Raw genomic sequence first — 14493 nt, 5'->3', positions numbered from 1 at the left:
AAGGTCTGTGATAGGATGGAAGGCAGGAGAGATTAAGAGATGGCGCAAGGCAAAGGGAGATGGTAATGGGACAAGTTAAGAAACAAAAGATGGCTCTAGATGAGGTGTAAAAAAGAAACTGCGGCAAAATCATTTGATGATTGGGAAACTGGGAGTTTATGAAGAATCAAGGCGGAACTATTTATACAAAAGGGCAATGGATCGATGGAGTGAGTGACTGCCAGGGTTCGAGATCTTGGGCAGGGGTTGTTTGTTAAAGAAAACCTAATTTCTCGAGTAAGAGCTGGCGTTACTGCATCAACTGCAGCTGATACGAGTAGTTCAAGCTGACAGTTCCAAATGTATTGTTGGCTCCTGTTATAAACCTCCAGGACCATTTGTAGGACTATGGGGAAAGAATGGGGGAGTGGAACTAATTTGATCGATCGATCTGTCTGTCTGTCTGTCTGTCTTTCTTTCTCCCTCCCTCTTTCCCATTCTCTCTTTCTATTTCCACTGGGGAGAGCTGTAAAACGGGACACCAACCCGTCTTACACAATCGCACGCAGACGAGATCTAGCCGCGTGCGTGTAACTGCGACACACTCGCTGACTGGTGTAAGGGGGCGGGGTCAGTGAACGCGTTATGAGGAATTCCGCACCGGCTCCGATTCCCCGGGCTCTAAACGCCGCCCCCCCCCCCCACCCCCGTGGTTTCCTATTGGCCGCTCGGCCGAATCTCTCCCGCCGGTCTCACCGAGTGTCTGTCCGGCAAGGACGCGGCGATTCTCCCCGGCCACCGCCACGCGCGCCGTCCTCTCGTTTGTGTACTGAACGAAGGCATAGCCCTTGTGAACAGAGCAGCCCACCACCTTGCCATACTGCCCAAAGATGGTCTCCACGTCAGACTTCTTCACCACCGCTGTGTTGAGGTTTCCGATGAAGACTCGAGAGTTGATTGACCGAGGGTCATTCTTGTTGGTGATGTTGCTGGTCTGAAGTTTGATTGACATGTTCATGGCCTAGAATTTAAAAAATAAATACAAATCAGTGCATAAAATTCAGTCAAATTCTCATATTGCTACATTGCAACAGTGACCACACTTCAGAATGTACTTCATTGGCTGAGAAGCGCTTTGGGACGTCCTGAGGTGGTGGGAATCTTTATACCCAAAGGGAAATCTTCTTAGGAACTGAGGATGGCTTGCTTCCACATTAAAAATGAGTTCTCAGGTGACTGATGAGTCCAATGCGGGACCTACAGTCTCTGTCACAGGTGGGGCAGACTGTGGTTGAAGGGGCGGGTGGGTGGAGTGCTTGGGTTGACGTGCGCTCCTTGCGCTGTTTGCATTTGGCTTCCACTTGCTCCCGGCGAAGAGACTCGAGGTGTTCGGCGCCTTCCCGGATGCTTCTCCTCCACTTTGTGCGGTCTTGGGCCAGGGATTCCCAGGTGTCGGTGGGGATGTTGCACTTTTTCAAGGAGGCTTTGAGGGTGTCCTTGAAGTGTTTCCTCTGCCCACCTGGGGCTCTCTTGCCGTGTCGGAGCTCCGAGTAGAGCGCTTGTTTTGAGAGTCTCGTGTCGGCAATGCGGACGATGTGACCCGTCCATCAGAGCTGATCGAGCGTGGTCAGAGCTTCGATGCTGGGGATGTTGGCCTGAGCGAGAACACTGACGTTGGTGCGCTGGGGGGAAATACATTTACCAGGAAAGGCCACTGGATTGGGAAGGGGCCAAGGGCCAATTAGACGCATTGGTTCAGAGGGAAGGGGTTGAAGGATATGACGAGAGGTGAAGGGGCTTTTGCTGTTATTTTCTCCTGCAGGGAGTGGAATTAGTGTAAATCTGCTGCAATACTGGGTTCACACCACCAGATGGTGGTCTCTGCCTGTCCGAAGGCCCAGTGCCTTCAGCCCGCATTGAATGGAACTCACGGTCTCTCAATCACTGTAATTATTCAATCTGTGCTTTGCTTTCAAGCAATTTCAATTCCATTTCAGTAATTATTTAGTGAAGGTTGGGCTTGAGTCACCACACCGAGTCAATCCGCAACTCGTTTCTTATTTTAAATCATTTAAAAAACATAATTGCAGGAAACACTGGGGGGAAACACTGGGGGGAAACACTGGGGAAACACAGGGGAAACACAGGGGAAACACTGGGGGAAACACGGGGGAAACACGGGGGAAACACAGGGGAAACACTGGGGGAAACACGGGGGAAAACACGGGGGAAACACTGTGTAAAGTCTGTAGGTATTATGGCGAATTAATACACAGACTACAAGAGTAACTTTAACAGGACTTTACTATTCGAAGGTCAGGGCGAATCTGCCCAATAAATCCTGACACAGCACTTATATACCGGTGTGGTCACCGTCGGTATTACAGTATACAGCAGCCAAGATAAAGTAGTGCCACACCTAAAATAGTTCTCTTAAAGGTGAATGGTTACATACAATAGTTCTCTTAAAGGTAGAACAGTTACATACACTACAATCCTCCCTTTTTAGCTTACAACATACTTATTCCCCATTAAACATAACATCATAACATATATCCAACTTCATGTTAAAACAGTTCACAGATGTAGTCTCTGCGGAAACAGTTCACAGATTCAGTCTCTGCGGGAAACAGTTCATAGATTCAGTCTCTGCGGAAAACAGTTCACAGATTCAATCTCGGTGGATGCGCCTTCCGTGCTTCTTGACTCGGTCCTGACAACACCTCAGTGGTGTAGCAGTTCCCTGTGGTGTAGTCGGTTCACGTTGCTGGAGTGACTCATACAATAGTCCTTCACTGGACTTAACAGCTTGAACTTCCGTCCTTCTGAACCAGCATTGTTGGCTTGTAAAAACTTGAGTACCTTGGGAAGTTTTTCTACTTCCAAACTGATTTGGCTCCGTTCGAAGGGACCCCGTGCGTGATCTAGTAGTGATGATGATGGTCCAGATGATCATCATCTTCTGCTTCATCTTTTCCTTTTCTGCTTCTTGGAGACTCTCTGGGCTCCACTGTCAGCTGCCAGCTGCATGCACAGTTCCTCCTTCTCGTCCTCCTTTTTCCGTAGTAGCGCCACCATCTCCCGATGTTCCTTAGACTTTTTGTGATTCTTCATGGTTTCTGCACTTTGGGAGTTTTCATCACAAGCTGGGCAGAACAGGTCATCGTAATATTCGATGTCGTCCAACAGGTCATGGTAATATTCGGTGTCATCTTGAGCTAGGCCAGTGAGAGGGTCTTCTATTTCCTCCATACCCAGCTGGACATTAGCCAGCTTTTGTTCCAAATCCAGACATCTTTCCTGAAGAGACTTCTTCAGGCGTTCAGCTTCATCCAGCTTTTTCTGGGCTTCCTGCAAGTCTTTTACTAATGACGTCATTTGTGATTTCAATACTTCAACTTCATTCGGAGATTGGTTGATCGGACTATTCAATCCCTCTACTGCAGCAGCTGTTTCAACCTTCTGTTGTTCAACATTGACGTGAGTCAGCATACTTTTGGCATCCAAGGGTTGCTCTGCTGCCATCTTCTCAGTCTGTGTTGCAACCTCAGCTATTTCAATAACTTTTGGGAGCTCCAAACCCCTCTCCTTTGAAGATTTAAACTCCTGTTCAATTTGTTCCCATTTCAGAGTCTTGTCCTTCAGCATATGAAGGAGTTGGCTGACCGTTAACTCCAAACCCCTCTCCTTTGAAGATTTAAACTCATGTTCAATTTGTTCCCATTTCAGAGTCTTGTCCTTCAGCATATGAAAGAGTTGGCTGACCGTTAACTCTTCTGACCTCATACGTTTCCCAGTAGCTGCAGGGCTGTTTATAACCTTGCCCTGGGGCTCCTTTGCTGTTTCTACTTCGCCATCATCCGCAGCCTCCACCATTCGAATTTCCCCACTTGAATCGTCCGGTGATGCTGCACCCAACTTCAGTAGGAGCTCGGAGTTCATGGCGACCAAATCAGTCTTTTCTGCCTGCAATCCGCTAACAAGCGCTTTCAGTTGCTGAACCTCTTGCTCCACGAGATTAAAGCACGCACCTTCTGAAACCGAATCAGCTTTGATTCGCTTGGCCTCCTTGCCCCGACGGTTTGTGTGCTCCTGCTCCTTTTTCTCCATCAGCTGTTTCTGTTGTCTTTCCAGGTTCTCCCACTCTGTGTCACAGAACTTTTTCATTGCTTTCATCTCTTGTTCGAGACGGCAACTCAATTGTTCTAATTGCTGTTGTAATTTGAAATGGAGTTGAGTTCGAGCCCGGTGTTCCTCAGAATTGTGCATATCTGTAAACTGGACAGACTCAGAATTCTCTGTCAAACTATGTTGTTGTTGTTCAGTGGAATTCTGTTCTGAAACTTTGTTCTCCTCTGAAGCATAAGCATTTATGCACTCCTTCGTTTTTCCAACCTTCGTCAGCAAGTCCATTTTAAACTTGTCTTTCGCACCTGGGCTGGTCTTATCGTCATCCGTTTCAGAGTCTGAGCTGATTGTCTTCACCGAGTTCTCACTCATTATTGCTTTTAAATAGTGCCATTCCATGTTTATTTCCCAGATCCACTCCCGTCCCAGAAGTGGTGGACCTCCCTCAGGTAGTACATATAAATACATTCCTTGGTGTTCTTTGCCCCTGTCTCTCACCTTGACTTTTATCTTTCCCATGGGGTATACTTTCTGCCCCGTGTATGTCTGCAATACGATCTTGGTATCTCTCAAGGGTATGTGTGAGAATAGCCGGTTGTAATCCCTTCGATTTATGACTGATAGGGCTGATCCTGTGTCCAATTCCATTTTCACTTGGACTCCGGCTATTTTTAGCATGACCCAGATAGTTTGCAGGTCAGCTTCCTTACTCACATTGTGAATTCTCAGACTACCCAGTTCCTGAACGGTTGGGTCTGAATCCGAATTCTGTTCATCTGAACTCTTCTCAGCCACCTTGTGTACCTTATTGTACTTTTCCTGCGGTGACTTTTTTTTGTTGTTGTTGGTCTTCTTTCCTGACCGGCATACCTTAGCTATGTGACCAAGTTTGCCACATTTTCTACATTCCTGGTTTTTAAACCAGCATTGGTTCTGGTCGTGTGTTGTCTTCCCACAACGATAACATTTCGATGTAACCGAAGTAATTTGATCCACACTGAGTACCGCTGCCTTCAGCTGCATTTCCACTGTGCCTCTCGCTGCGGCTTCGTGCGATGCTGCAATAAGGACAGCCTTATCAAGTGTGAGATCGTTCTCTTCTAGCAGACGCTTTTGTGTTCCTTCCTTCGACAACCCGCACACGAACTTGTCTCTCAATGCCTCTGTCAGATTTTCCCCAAACTGGCAGTATTTCGCTAGTCTACGCAGTTCGACCAAGTATTCCGCGTTGCTTTCCTCTTTCCGTTGCGTTCTCGCATAGAATTTGAATCGTTCCACCAACATCAGTGGTGTGGGGTTCAAATGATCCTTCAGGACAGCAACAATATTAGCGAAAGTCTGATCCGCCGGTTTAGCTGGTGATAGAAGATGCTTCAATAGCCCGTATGTCTTTGCCCCCATTGCGTTTAATAATGTGAGAGCTTTATCATCATCTGCTATCTTATTGGCCTCACAATATATCTCGATACGTTCTACGTACGTGGCCCAATCTTCCACCTCGGAATCGAAGTTGTTGATGTTACCATGCTTAGGCATCTTCACTATCTCTCACTATCTTTCTGCGAAACAAACACGAAATTTTTCTTTAACTTTTTTTTTTCAAAATGGCAGTTTCCCGCGCTTGTCTTCTTCCCCCGCCCACTTTCAAAATGGCGGTTTCCCGCTTCTGTCGTCTTCGCCGCCTACTGGCGGCTTCCCGCATTTCTTCCCCTGGCGGGAGGGGTAAGCTTTTCCCTCAGGCGACGACCACTGGCTTTCGGGGTTCGCAGCCTGCGCGTCGGCTTCAGTGCGTTCCTTGTTCCCTTTTCTCGGCAGGGCAACCGGCGCTGGGTACAACCCGTTGACGGCGAACAGTTTCAGCCGCTGGGCTGGATCTCGCTCAGTCTCCCTCGCTCGGGCTCTGTTGTTCCCTTTTCTCGGCAGGGCAACCGGCGCTGGGTACAACACATTGACGGCGAACAGTTTCAGCCGCTGGCTGGATCTCGCTCAGTCTCCCTCGCTCGGGCTCTGTCTCTCCCGCTCGCTCAGGCTCTGTCTCTCCCTCAGCGGCTTCCAATCGCGCCTCCCAGCCCTCTCGCAGTCCGGTGCTTTCCTCCCCGGCTGCGGCTGAGTTCTCGCTGATTTATTTATTTTTATATCTTCCCGCGCCTTACAATCCCGGTCGCAGCGCTTCGTGGCCTCGGTCGCTGCCCGGCCTTTTTCACTCCAATCGCGCCTCCCAGCCCTCTCACAGTCCGGCGCTTTCCTCCCCGGCTGCGGCTGAGTTCCCCGCGGTTTATTTATTTTTATATCTTCCCGCGCCTTACGATCCCGGTCGCAGCGCCTCGTGGCCTCGGTAGCTGCCCGGCCTTTTTCGCCGGTCGCGGTCTAGCTGTCTCACGATGCCGTTGCGTCTCCCAGCCCGCATGTACCGCGGCTTCCGTGCTCCACGCTGCCCCAGTCTCAGCGCCTCTGGGCCCGAATTCTGTCCGGCTCCTTTCCCCCGACCGTGGTCGAGTTCACCGCCCTTATCCTCCGTTTATTTTTTTTATTTTCCCTTTACTCACAGTCACCGTGGCCGACTTGCTTCTCGTGCTGATCGGCTCACTCACCACCGTGGCAGAAGGGACAATCAGTGCCTGTTGCTGATGGAAGGCTTCGTGTCTGAATTCTTCCTTCTTCCTTGCTCTGCAGACTCGAGTTTTCTCTCAGCAGAACGACGAGGGCGGGTGCCTCTTCTCGACGCTCGTTAACTGCTTCGGAAGTATTGTTGCCGCAGGGTAAGATCGAACTCGTCGCCACTGTAAAGTCTGTAGGTATTATGGCGAATTAATACACAGACTACAAGAGTAACTTTAACAGGACTTTACTATTCGAAGGTCAGGGCGAATCTGCCCAATAAATCCTGACACAGCACTTATATACCGGTGTGGTCACCGTCGGTATTACAGTATACAGCAGCCAAGATAAAGTAGTGCCACACCTAAAATAGTTCTCTTAAAGGTGAACGGTTACATGCAATAGTTCTCTTAAAGGTAGAACAGTTACATACACTACACACTGGGGAAACACTGGGAAAACACAGGGGGAAACACTGGGGAACACTGGGGAAACACTGGGGAAACACGGGGGAAACACTGGGGGAAACACTGGGGAAACACAGGGGGAACACTGGGGAAACACTGGGGAAACACTGGGTGAAACACTGGGGAAACACTGGGGAAACACTGGGTGAAACACTGGGGAAACACTGGGTGAAACACTGGGGGAACACTGGGGAAACACTGGGGAACACTGGGGAAACACTGGGGAAACACTGGGTGAAACACTGGGGGAAACACTGGGGAAACACTGGGGAAACACTGGGGGGAAACACTAGGGAAACGCTGGGGAAACACAGGGGGAACACTGGGGAAACACTGGGGAAACACTGGGGAACACTGGGGAAACACTGGGGAAACACTGGGTGAAACACTGGGGGAAACACTGGGGGAAACACTGGGGAACACTGGGTGAAACACTGGGGGAAACACAGGGGAAACACAGGGGAAAGACTGGGGAAACACAGGGGGAAAACTGGGGAAACACTGGGGAAACACTGGGGAACACTGGGGGAAACACTGGGGAAACACTGGGTGAAACACTGGGGGAAACACTGGGGAAACACTGGGGAAACACTGGGGAAACACTGGGGGAAACACTAGGGAAACACTGGGGAAACACAGGGGGAACACTGGGGAACACTGGGGGAAACACTGGGGAAACACTGGGGAAACACTGGGGAAACACTGGGGAAACACTGGGGAACACTGGGGGAAACACTGGGGAAACACTGGGTGAAACACTGGGGGAAACACTGGGGAAACACTGGGGAAACACTGGGGAAACACTGGGGGGAAACACTAGGGAAACACTGGGGAAACACAGGGGGAACACTGGGGAAACACTGGGTGAAACACTGGGGGAAACACTGGGGGAAACACTGGGGAAACACAGGGGAAACACAGGGGAAAGACTGGGGAAACACAGGGGAAACACTGGGGAAACACTGGGGAACACTGGGGGAAACACTGGGGAAACACTGGGGGAAACACTGGGGAAACACTGGGGAAACACTGGGGAAACACTGGGGGGAAACACTAGGGAAACACTGGGGAAACACAGGGGGAACACTGGGGAACACTGGGGAACACTGGGGGAAACACTGGGGGAAACACTGGGGAAACACTGGGGAAACACAGGGGGAACACTGGGGAAACATTGAGGGAATCACTGAGGGAAACACTGGGGAAACACAGGGGGAACACAGGGGGAACACTGGGGAAACACTGGTGAAACACTGGGGGAAACACTGGGGGAAACACAGGGGAAACACAGGGGAAACACTGGGGAAACACGGGGGAAACACTGGGGAACACTGGGGGAAACACTGGGGAAACAGGGGAAACACAGGGGAAACACAGGGGAAATACTGGGGGGAAACACTGGGGAAACACTGGGGTAAACACTGGGGAAACACTGGGGTAAACACTGGGGAAACACTGGGGGAAACACTGGGGAAACACTGGGGGAAACACTGGTGAAACACTGGGGGAAACACTGGGGGAAACACTGGGGGAAACACTGGGGAAACACTGGGGAAACACTGGGGAAACACGGGGGAAACATGGGGGGGAACACTGGGGAAACACTGGGGAAACACTGGGGGAAACACTGGGAGAAACACTGGGGAAACACTGGGGAACACTGGGGAAACACTGGGGAAACACTGGGAGAAACACTGGGGAAACACAGGGGGGAAACACAGGGGAAACACAGGGGAAATACTGGGGGGAAACACTGGGGAAACACTGGGGTAAACACTGGGGAAACACTGGGGTAAACACTGGGGAAACACTGGGGGAAACACTGGGGAAACACTGGGGGAAACACTGGTGAAACACTGGGGGAAACACTGGGGGAAACACTGGGGGAAACACTGGGGGAAACACTGGGGAAACACTGGGGAAACACTGGGGAAACACGGGGGAAACATGGGGGGGAACACTGGGGAAACACTGGGGAAACACTGGGGGAAACACTGGGAGAAACACTGGGGAAACACCGGGGAACACTGGGGAAACACTGGGGAAACACTGGGAGAAACACTGGGGAAACACAGGGGGGAAACACTGGGGAACACTGGGGAAACACTGGGGAAACACTGGGGAAACACAGGGGGAAACAAGGGGGAAACACTGGGGAAACACAGGGGGAAACACTGGGAAAACATGGGAGAAAACACTGGGGGAAACACTGGGGGAAACACTGGGGGGAACACTGGGAAAACGTGGGAGAAAACACTGGGGGAAACACTGGGGAAAACACTGGGGAAACACTGGAAAAACAATGGGAAAACACTGGGAAAACACTGCAAAAACACTGGGGGAAACACTGGGAGAAACACTGGGGGAAACACTGGGGGAACACTAGGGGAAACACTGGGGGGAAACATTGGGGGAAACAGTGGGGGAAACACTGGGGGAAACACTGGGGGACACAGTGGGGGAAACACTGGGGAAACACTGGGGGAAACACTGGGGGGAAACACTGGGGGGAAACACTGGGGGAAACACTGGGGGGAAACATTGGGGGAAACACTGGGGAAACACTGGGGGAAACACTGGGGAAACACCGGGGAAACACAGGGGGAAACACAGGGGGAAACACAGGGGGAAACACAGGGGGAAAAACTGGGGGAAACACTGGGGGAAACACTGGGGGAAACACTGGGGAACACTGGGGGAAACACTGGGGAAACACAGGGGGAAGACTGGAGAAACACTGGGGAAACACTGGGGGAAACACTGGGGAAACACAGGGGAAACACAGGGGAAACACTGGGGGGAAACACTAGGGAAACACTGGGGAAACACAGGGGGAACACTGGGGAAACACTGGGGAAACACTGGGGAAACACAGGGGGAACACTGGGGAAACACTGGGGAAACACTGGGGAAACACTGGGGAAACACAGGGGGAACACTGGGGAAACACTGGGGAACACTGGGGAAACCCTGGGGGAAACACTGGGGAAACACTGGGGGAAACACTGGGGAAACACAGGGGGAACACTGGGGAAACATTGAGGGAAACACTGGGGAAACACTGGGGAAACACTGGGGAAACACAGGGGAAACACTGGGGAAACACTGGGGGAAACACTGGGGGAAACACTGGGGGAACCACTGGGGGAAACATTGGGGGAAACACTGGGGGAAACACTGGGGAAACACTGGGGAAACACTGGGGAACGCGGGGGAACGCTGGGGAACACTGGGGGAAACACTGGGGAAACATTGGGGAAACACAGGGGAAACACTGGGGGGAAACACTGGGGGAAACACTGGGGGAAATACTGGGGGAAACACTGGGGGAAACACTGGGGGAAACACTGGGGAAACACTGGGGAAACGCTGGGGGAAACGCTGGGGGAAACACTGGGGAAACACTGGGGAACACTGGGGAAACACTGGGGAACACTGGGGGAAACCCTGGGAGAAACACTGGGGAAACACAGGGGAAACACAGGGGGGAAACACAGGGGGGAAACACAGGGGAAAACACAGCGGAAAACACAGGGGAAAACACTGGGGAAAACAAGGGGGAAAACAAGGGGGAAACACTGGGGAACACTGGGGAAACACAGGGGAAAACACTGGGGAAAATAAGGGGGAAACACTGGGGAAACACAGGGGGAAACAAGGGGGAAACACTGGGGAAACACAGGGGGAAACACTGGGAAAACATGGGAGAAAACACTGGGGGAAACACTGGGGGAATCACTGGGGGAAACACTGGGAAAACGTGGGAGAAAACACTGGGAGAAACACTGGGAGAAACACTGGGGGAAACACTGGGGAAACACTGGGGGGAACACTGGGGGGAACACTGGGGGGAACACAGGGGAAACGGGAAACACAGGGGAAACACTGGGGAAACACTGGGGGAAACACTGGGGGGAAACACTGGGGGAAACACTGGGGAAACACTCGGGGAAACACTGGGGGGAAACACTGGGGGGAAACAGTGGGGGAAACACTGGGGGAAACACTGGGGAAACACTGGGGGAAACACTGGGGGGAAACACTGGGGGAAACACTGGGGGGAAACACTGGGGGGAAACATTGGGGGAAACACTGGGGGAAACACTGGGGAAACACTGGGGAAACACTGGGGGGAACAATGGGGGGAAACACAGGGGGGAACACAGGGGGGAACACGGGGGGAAACACTGGGGGGGAACACTGGGGGGAAACACTGGGGGGAAACACTGGGGGAAACACTGGGGGGAAACACTGGGGAAACACTGGGGGAAACACTGGGGGGAAACACTGGGGGGAACGCTGGGGGAAACACTGGGGAAACACTGGTGAAAACACTGGGGGAAACACTGGGGGAAAGACGGGGGAAACACTGGGGAAACACTGGGGGAAACCCTGGGGGGAAACACTGGGGGGAAACACTGGGGAAACACTGGGGAAACACTGGGGAAACACTGGGGAAGCACTGGGGAAGCACTGGGGGAAACACTGGGGGGAAACACTGGGGGGAAACACTGGGGGGAAACACTGGGGAAACACAGGGGGAACACTGGGGAAACACTGGGGAAACACTGGGGAAACACTGGGGAAACACAGGGGGAACACTGGGGAAACACTGGGGAAACACTGGGGGAAACACTGGGGAAACACTGGGGAAACACTGGGGAAACACAGGGGGAACACTGGGGAAACACTGGGGAAACACTGGGGAACACTGGGGAAACCCTGGGGGAAACACTGGGGAAACACAGGGGGAACACTGGGGAAACATTGAGGGAAACACTGGGGAAACACTGGGGAAACACTGGGGAAACACTGGGGAAACACAGGGGAAACACTGGGGAAACACTGGGGGAAACACTGGGGGAAACACTGGGGGAAACACTGGGGGAAACATTGGGGGAAACTTTGGGGAAACACTGGGGGAAACACTGGGGAACGCTGGGGAACACTGGGGGAAACACTGGGGAAACATTGGGGAAACACGGGAAACACTGGGGGGAAACACTGGGGGAAACACTGGGGGAAACACTGGGGGAAACACTGGGGACAGTGGGGGAAACACTGGGGAAACACTGGGGGAAACGCTGGGGGAAACACTGGGGAAACACTGGGGAAACACTGGGGTAACACTGGGGAACACTGGGAGAAACACTGGGGAAACACAGGGGAAACACAGGGGGGAAACACAGGGGGGAAACACTGGGGAAACACAGGGGAAAACACAGGGGAAAACACTGGGGAAAACAAGGGGGAAAACAAGGGGGAAACACTGGGGAACACTGGGAGAAACACTGGGGAAACACAGGGGAAACACAGGGGGGAAACACAGGGGGGAAACACTGGGGAAACACAGGGGAAAACACAGCGGAAAACACAGGGGAAAACACTGGGGAAAACAAGGGGGAAAACAAGGGGGAAACACTGGGGAACACTGGGGAAACACAGGGGAAAACACTGGGGAAAACAAGGGGGAAACACTGGGGAAACACAGGGGGAAACAAGGGGGAAACACTGGGGAAACACAGGGGGAAACACTGGGAAAACATGGGAGAAAATACTGGGGGAAACACTGGTGGAAACACTGGGGGAAACACTGGGAAAACGTGGGAGAAAACACTGGGAGAAACACTGGGGGAAACACTGGGGGAAACACTGGGGGGAACACTGGGGGGAACACAGGGGAAACGGGAAACACAGGGGAAACACTGGGGAAACACTGGGGGGAAACACTGGGGGAAACACTGGGGAAACACTAGGGGAAACAATGGGGGGAAACACTGGGGGGAAACACTGGGGGGAAACAGTGGGGGAAACACTGGGGGAAACACTGGGGGAAACACTGGGGGAAACACTGGGGGGAAACACTGGGGGGAAACATTGGGGGAAACACTGGGGGAAACACTGGGGAAACACTGGGGAAACACTGGGGAAACACCGGGGAAACACTGGGGGAAACACTGGGGGGAACAATGGGGGGAAACACAGGGGGGAACACGGGGGGAAACACGGGGGGAAACACTGGGGGGGAACACTGGGGGGGAACACTGGGGGGAAACACTGGGGGGAAACACTGGGGGGAAACACTGGGGGAAACGCTGGGGGGAAACGCTGGGGGGAACGCTGGGGGAAACACTGGGGAAACACTGGTGAAAACACTGGGGGAAACACTGGGGGAAAGACGGGGGGAAACACTGGGGAAACACTGGGGGAAACCCTGGGGGGAAACACTGGGGGAAACACTGGGGAAACACTGGGGGGAGACACTGGGGGGAACACTGGGGGAAACACTGGGGGAAACACTGGGGAAACACTGGGGAAGCACTGGGGAAGCACTGGGGGAAACACTGGGGGGAAACACTGGGGGGAAACACTGGGGAAACACTGGGGGAAACCACTGGGGGGAAACACTGGGGGGGAACACTGGGGGGAACAATGGGGGGAAACACAGGGGGGAACAATGGGGGGAAACACAGGGGGAAACACCGGGGAAACACCGGGGGAAACACAGGGTGAAACACTGGGGGAAACCACTGGGGGAAACACTGGGGGGAAACGCTGGGGGAAACACTGGGGGGAAACACTGGGGGGAAACACTGGGGGGAAACTCTGGGGAAACACTGGGGGGAAACACTGGGGGGAAACACTGGGGAAACACTGGGGGGAACAATGGGGGGAAACACTGGGGGAAACACTGGGGGGAAACACTGGGGAAACACTGGGGGGAAACACTGGGGGGAACGCTGGGGGAAACACTGGGGAAACACTGGTGAAAACACCGGGGGAAACACTGGGGGAAAGACGGGGGGAAACACTGGGGAAACACTGGGGGAAACCCTGGGGGGAAACACTGGGGGGAAACACTGGGGAAACACTGGGGAAACACTGGGGAAACACTGGGGAAGCACTGGGGAAGCACTGGGGGAAACACTGGGGGGAAACACTGGGGGGAAACACTGGGGGGAAACACTGGGGGGAAACACTGGGGAAACACAGGGGGAACACTGGGGAAACACTGGGGAAACACTGGGGAAACACAGGGGGAACACTGGGGAAACACTGGGGAAACACTGGGGAAACACTGGGGAAACACAGGGGGAACACTGGGGAAACACTGGGGAAACACTGGGGAAACACTGGGGAACACTGGGGAAACCCTGGGGGAAACACTGGGGAAACACAGGGGGAACACTGGGGAAACATTGAGGGAAACACTGGGGAAACACTGGGGAAACACTGGGGAAACACTGGGGAAACACAGGGGAAACACTGGGGAAACACTGGGGGAAACACTGGGGGAAACACTGGGGGAAACATTGGGGGA

At 53.0% G+C, this 14493-nt stretch overlaps 1 protein-coding gene across 1 annotated transcript in view; it reads right to left on the bottom strand.

Moving 5' to 3' along the window:
- raly (RALY heterogeneous nuclear ribonucleoprotein) overlaps window positions 1–14493 on the bottom strand; it is a 247391-nt gene that overhangs the window by 63999 nt on the left and 168899 nt on the right. Inside the window, 1 exon segment of the mRNA XM_086005855.1 lies at window positions 736–1000. Coding sequence (XP_085861981.1) covers window positions 736–997 — 262 coding nt within the window. The 5' untranslated portion in view covers window positions 998–1000.

Source organism: Somniosus microcephalus, chromosome 13, assembly GCF_052327205.1.
Source record: "Somniosus microcephalus isolate GS21.2 chromosome 13, FLI_Smic_1.0, whole genome shotgun sequence".
Lineage (NCBI taxonomy): Eukaryota > Metazoa > Chordata > Chondrichthyes > Squaliformes > Somniosidae > Somniosus > Somniosus microcephalus.
This window is presented reverse-complemented; position numbering and strand designations above follow the sequence as displayed.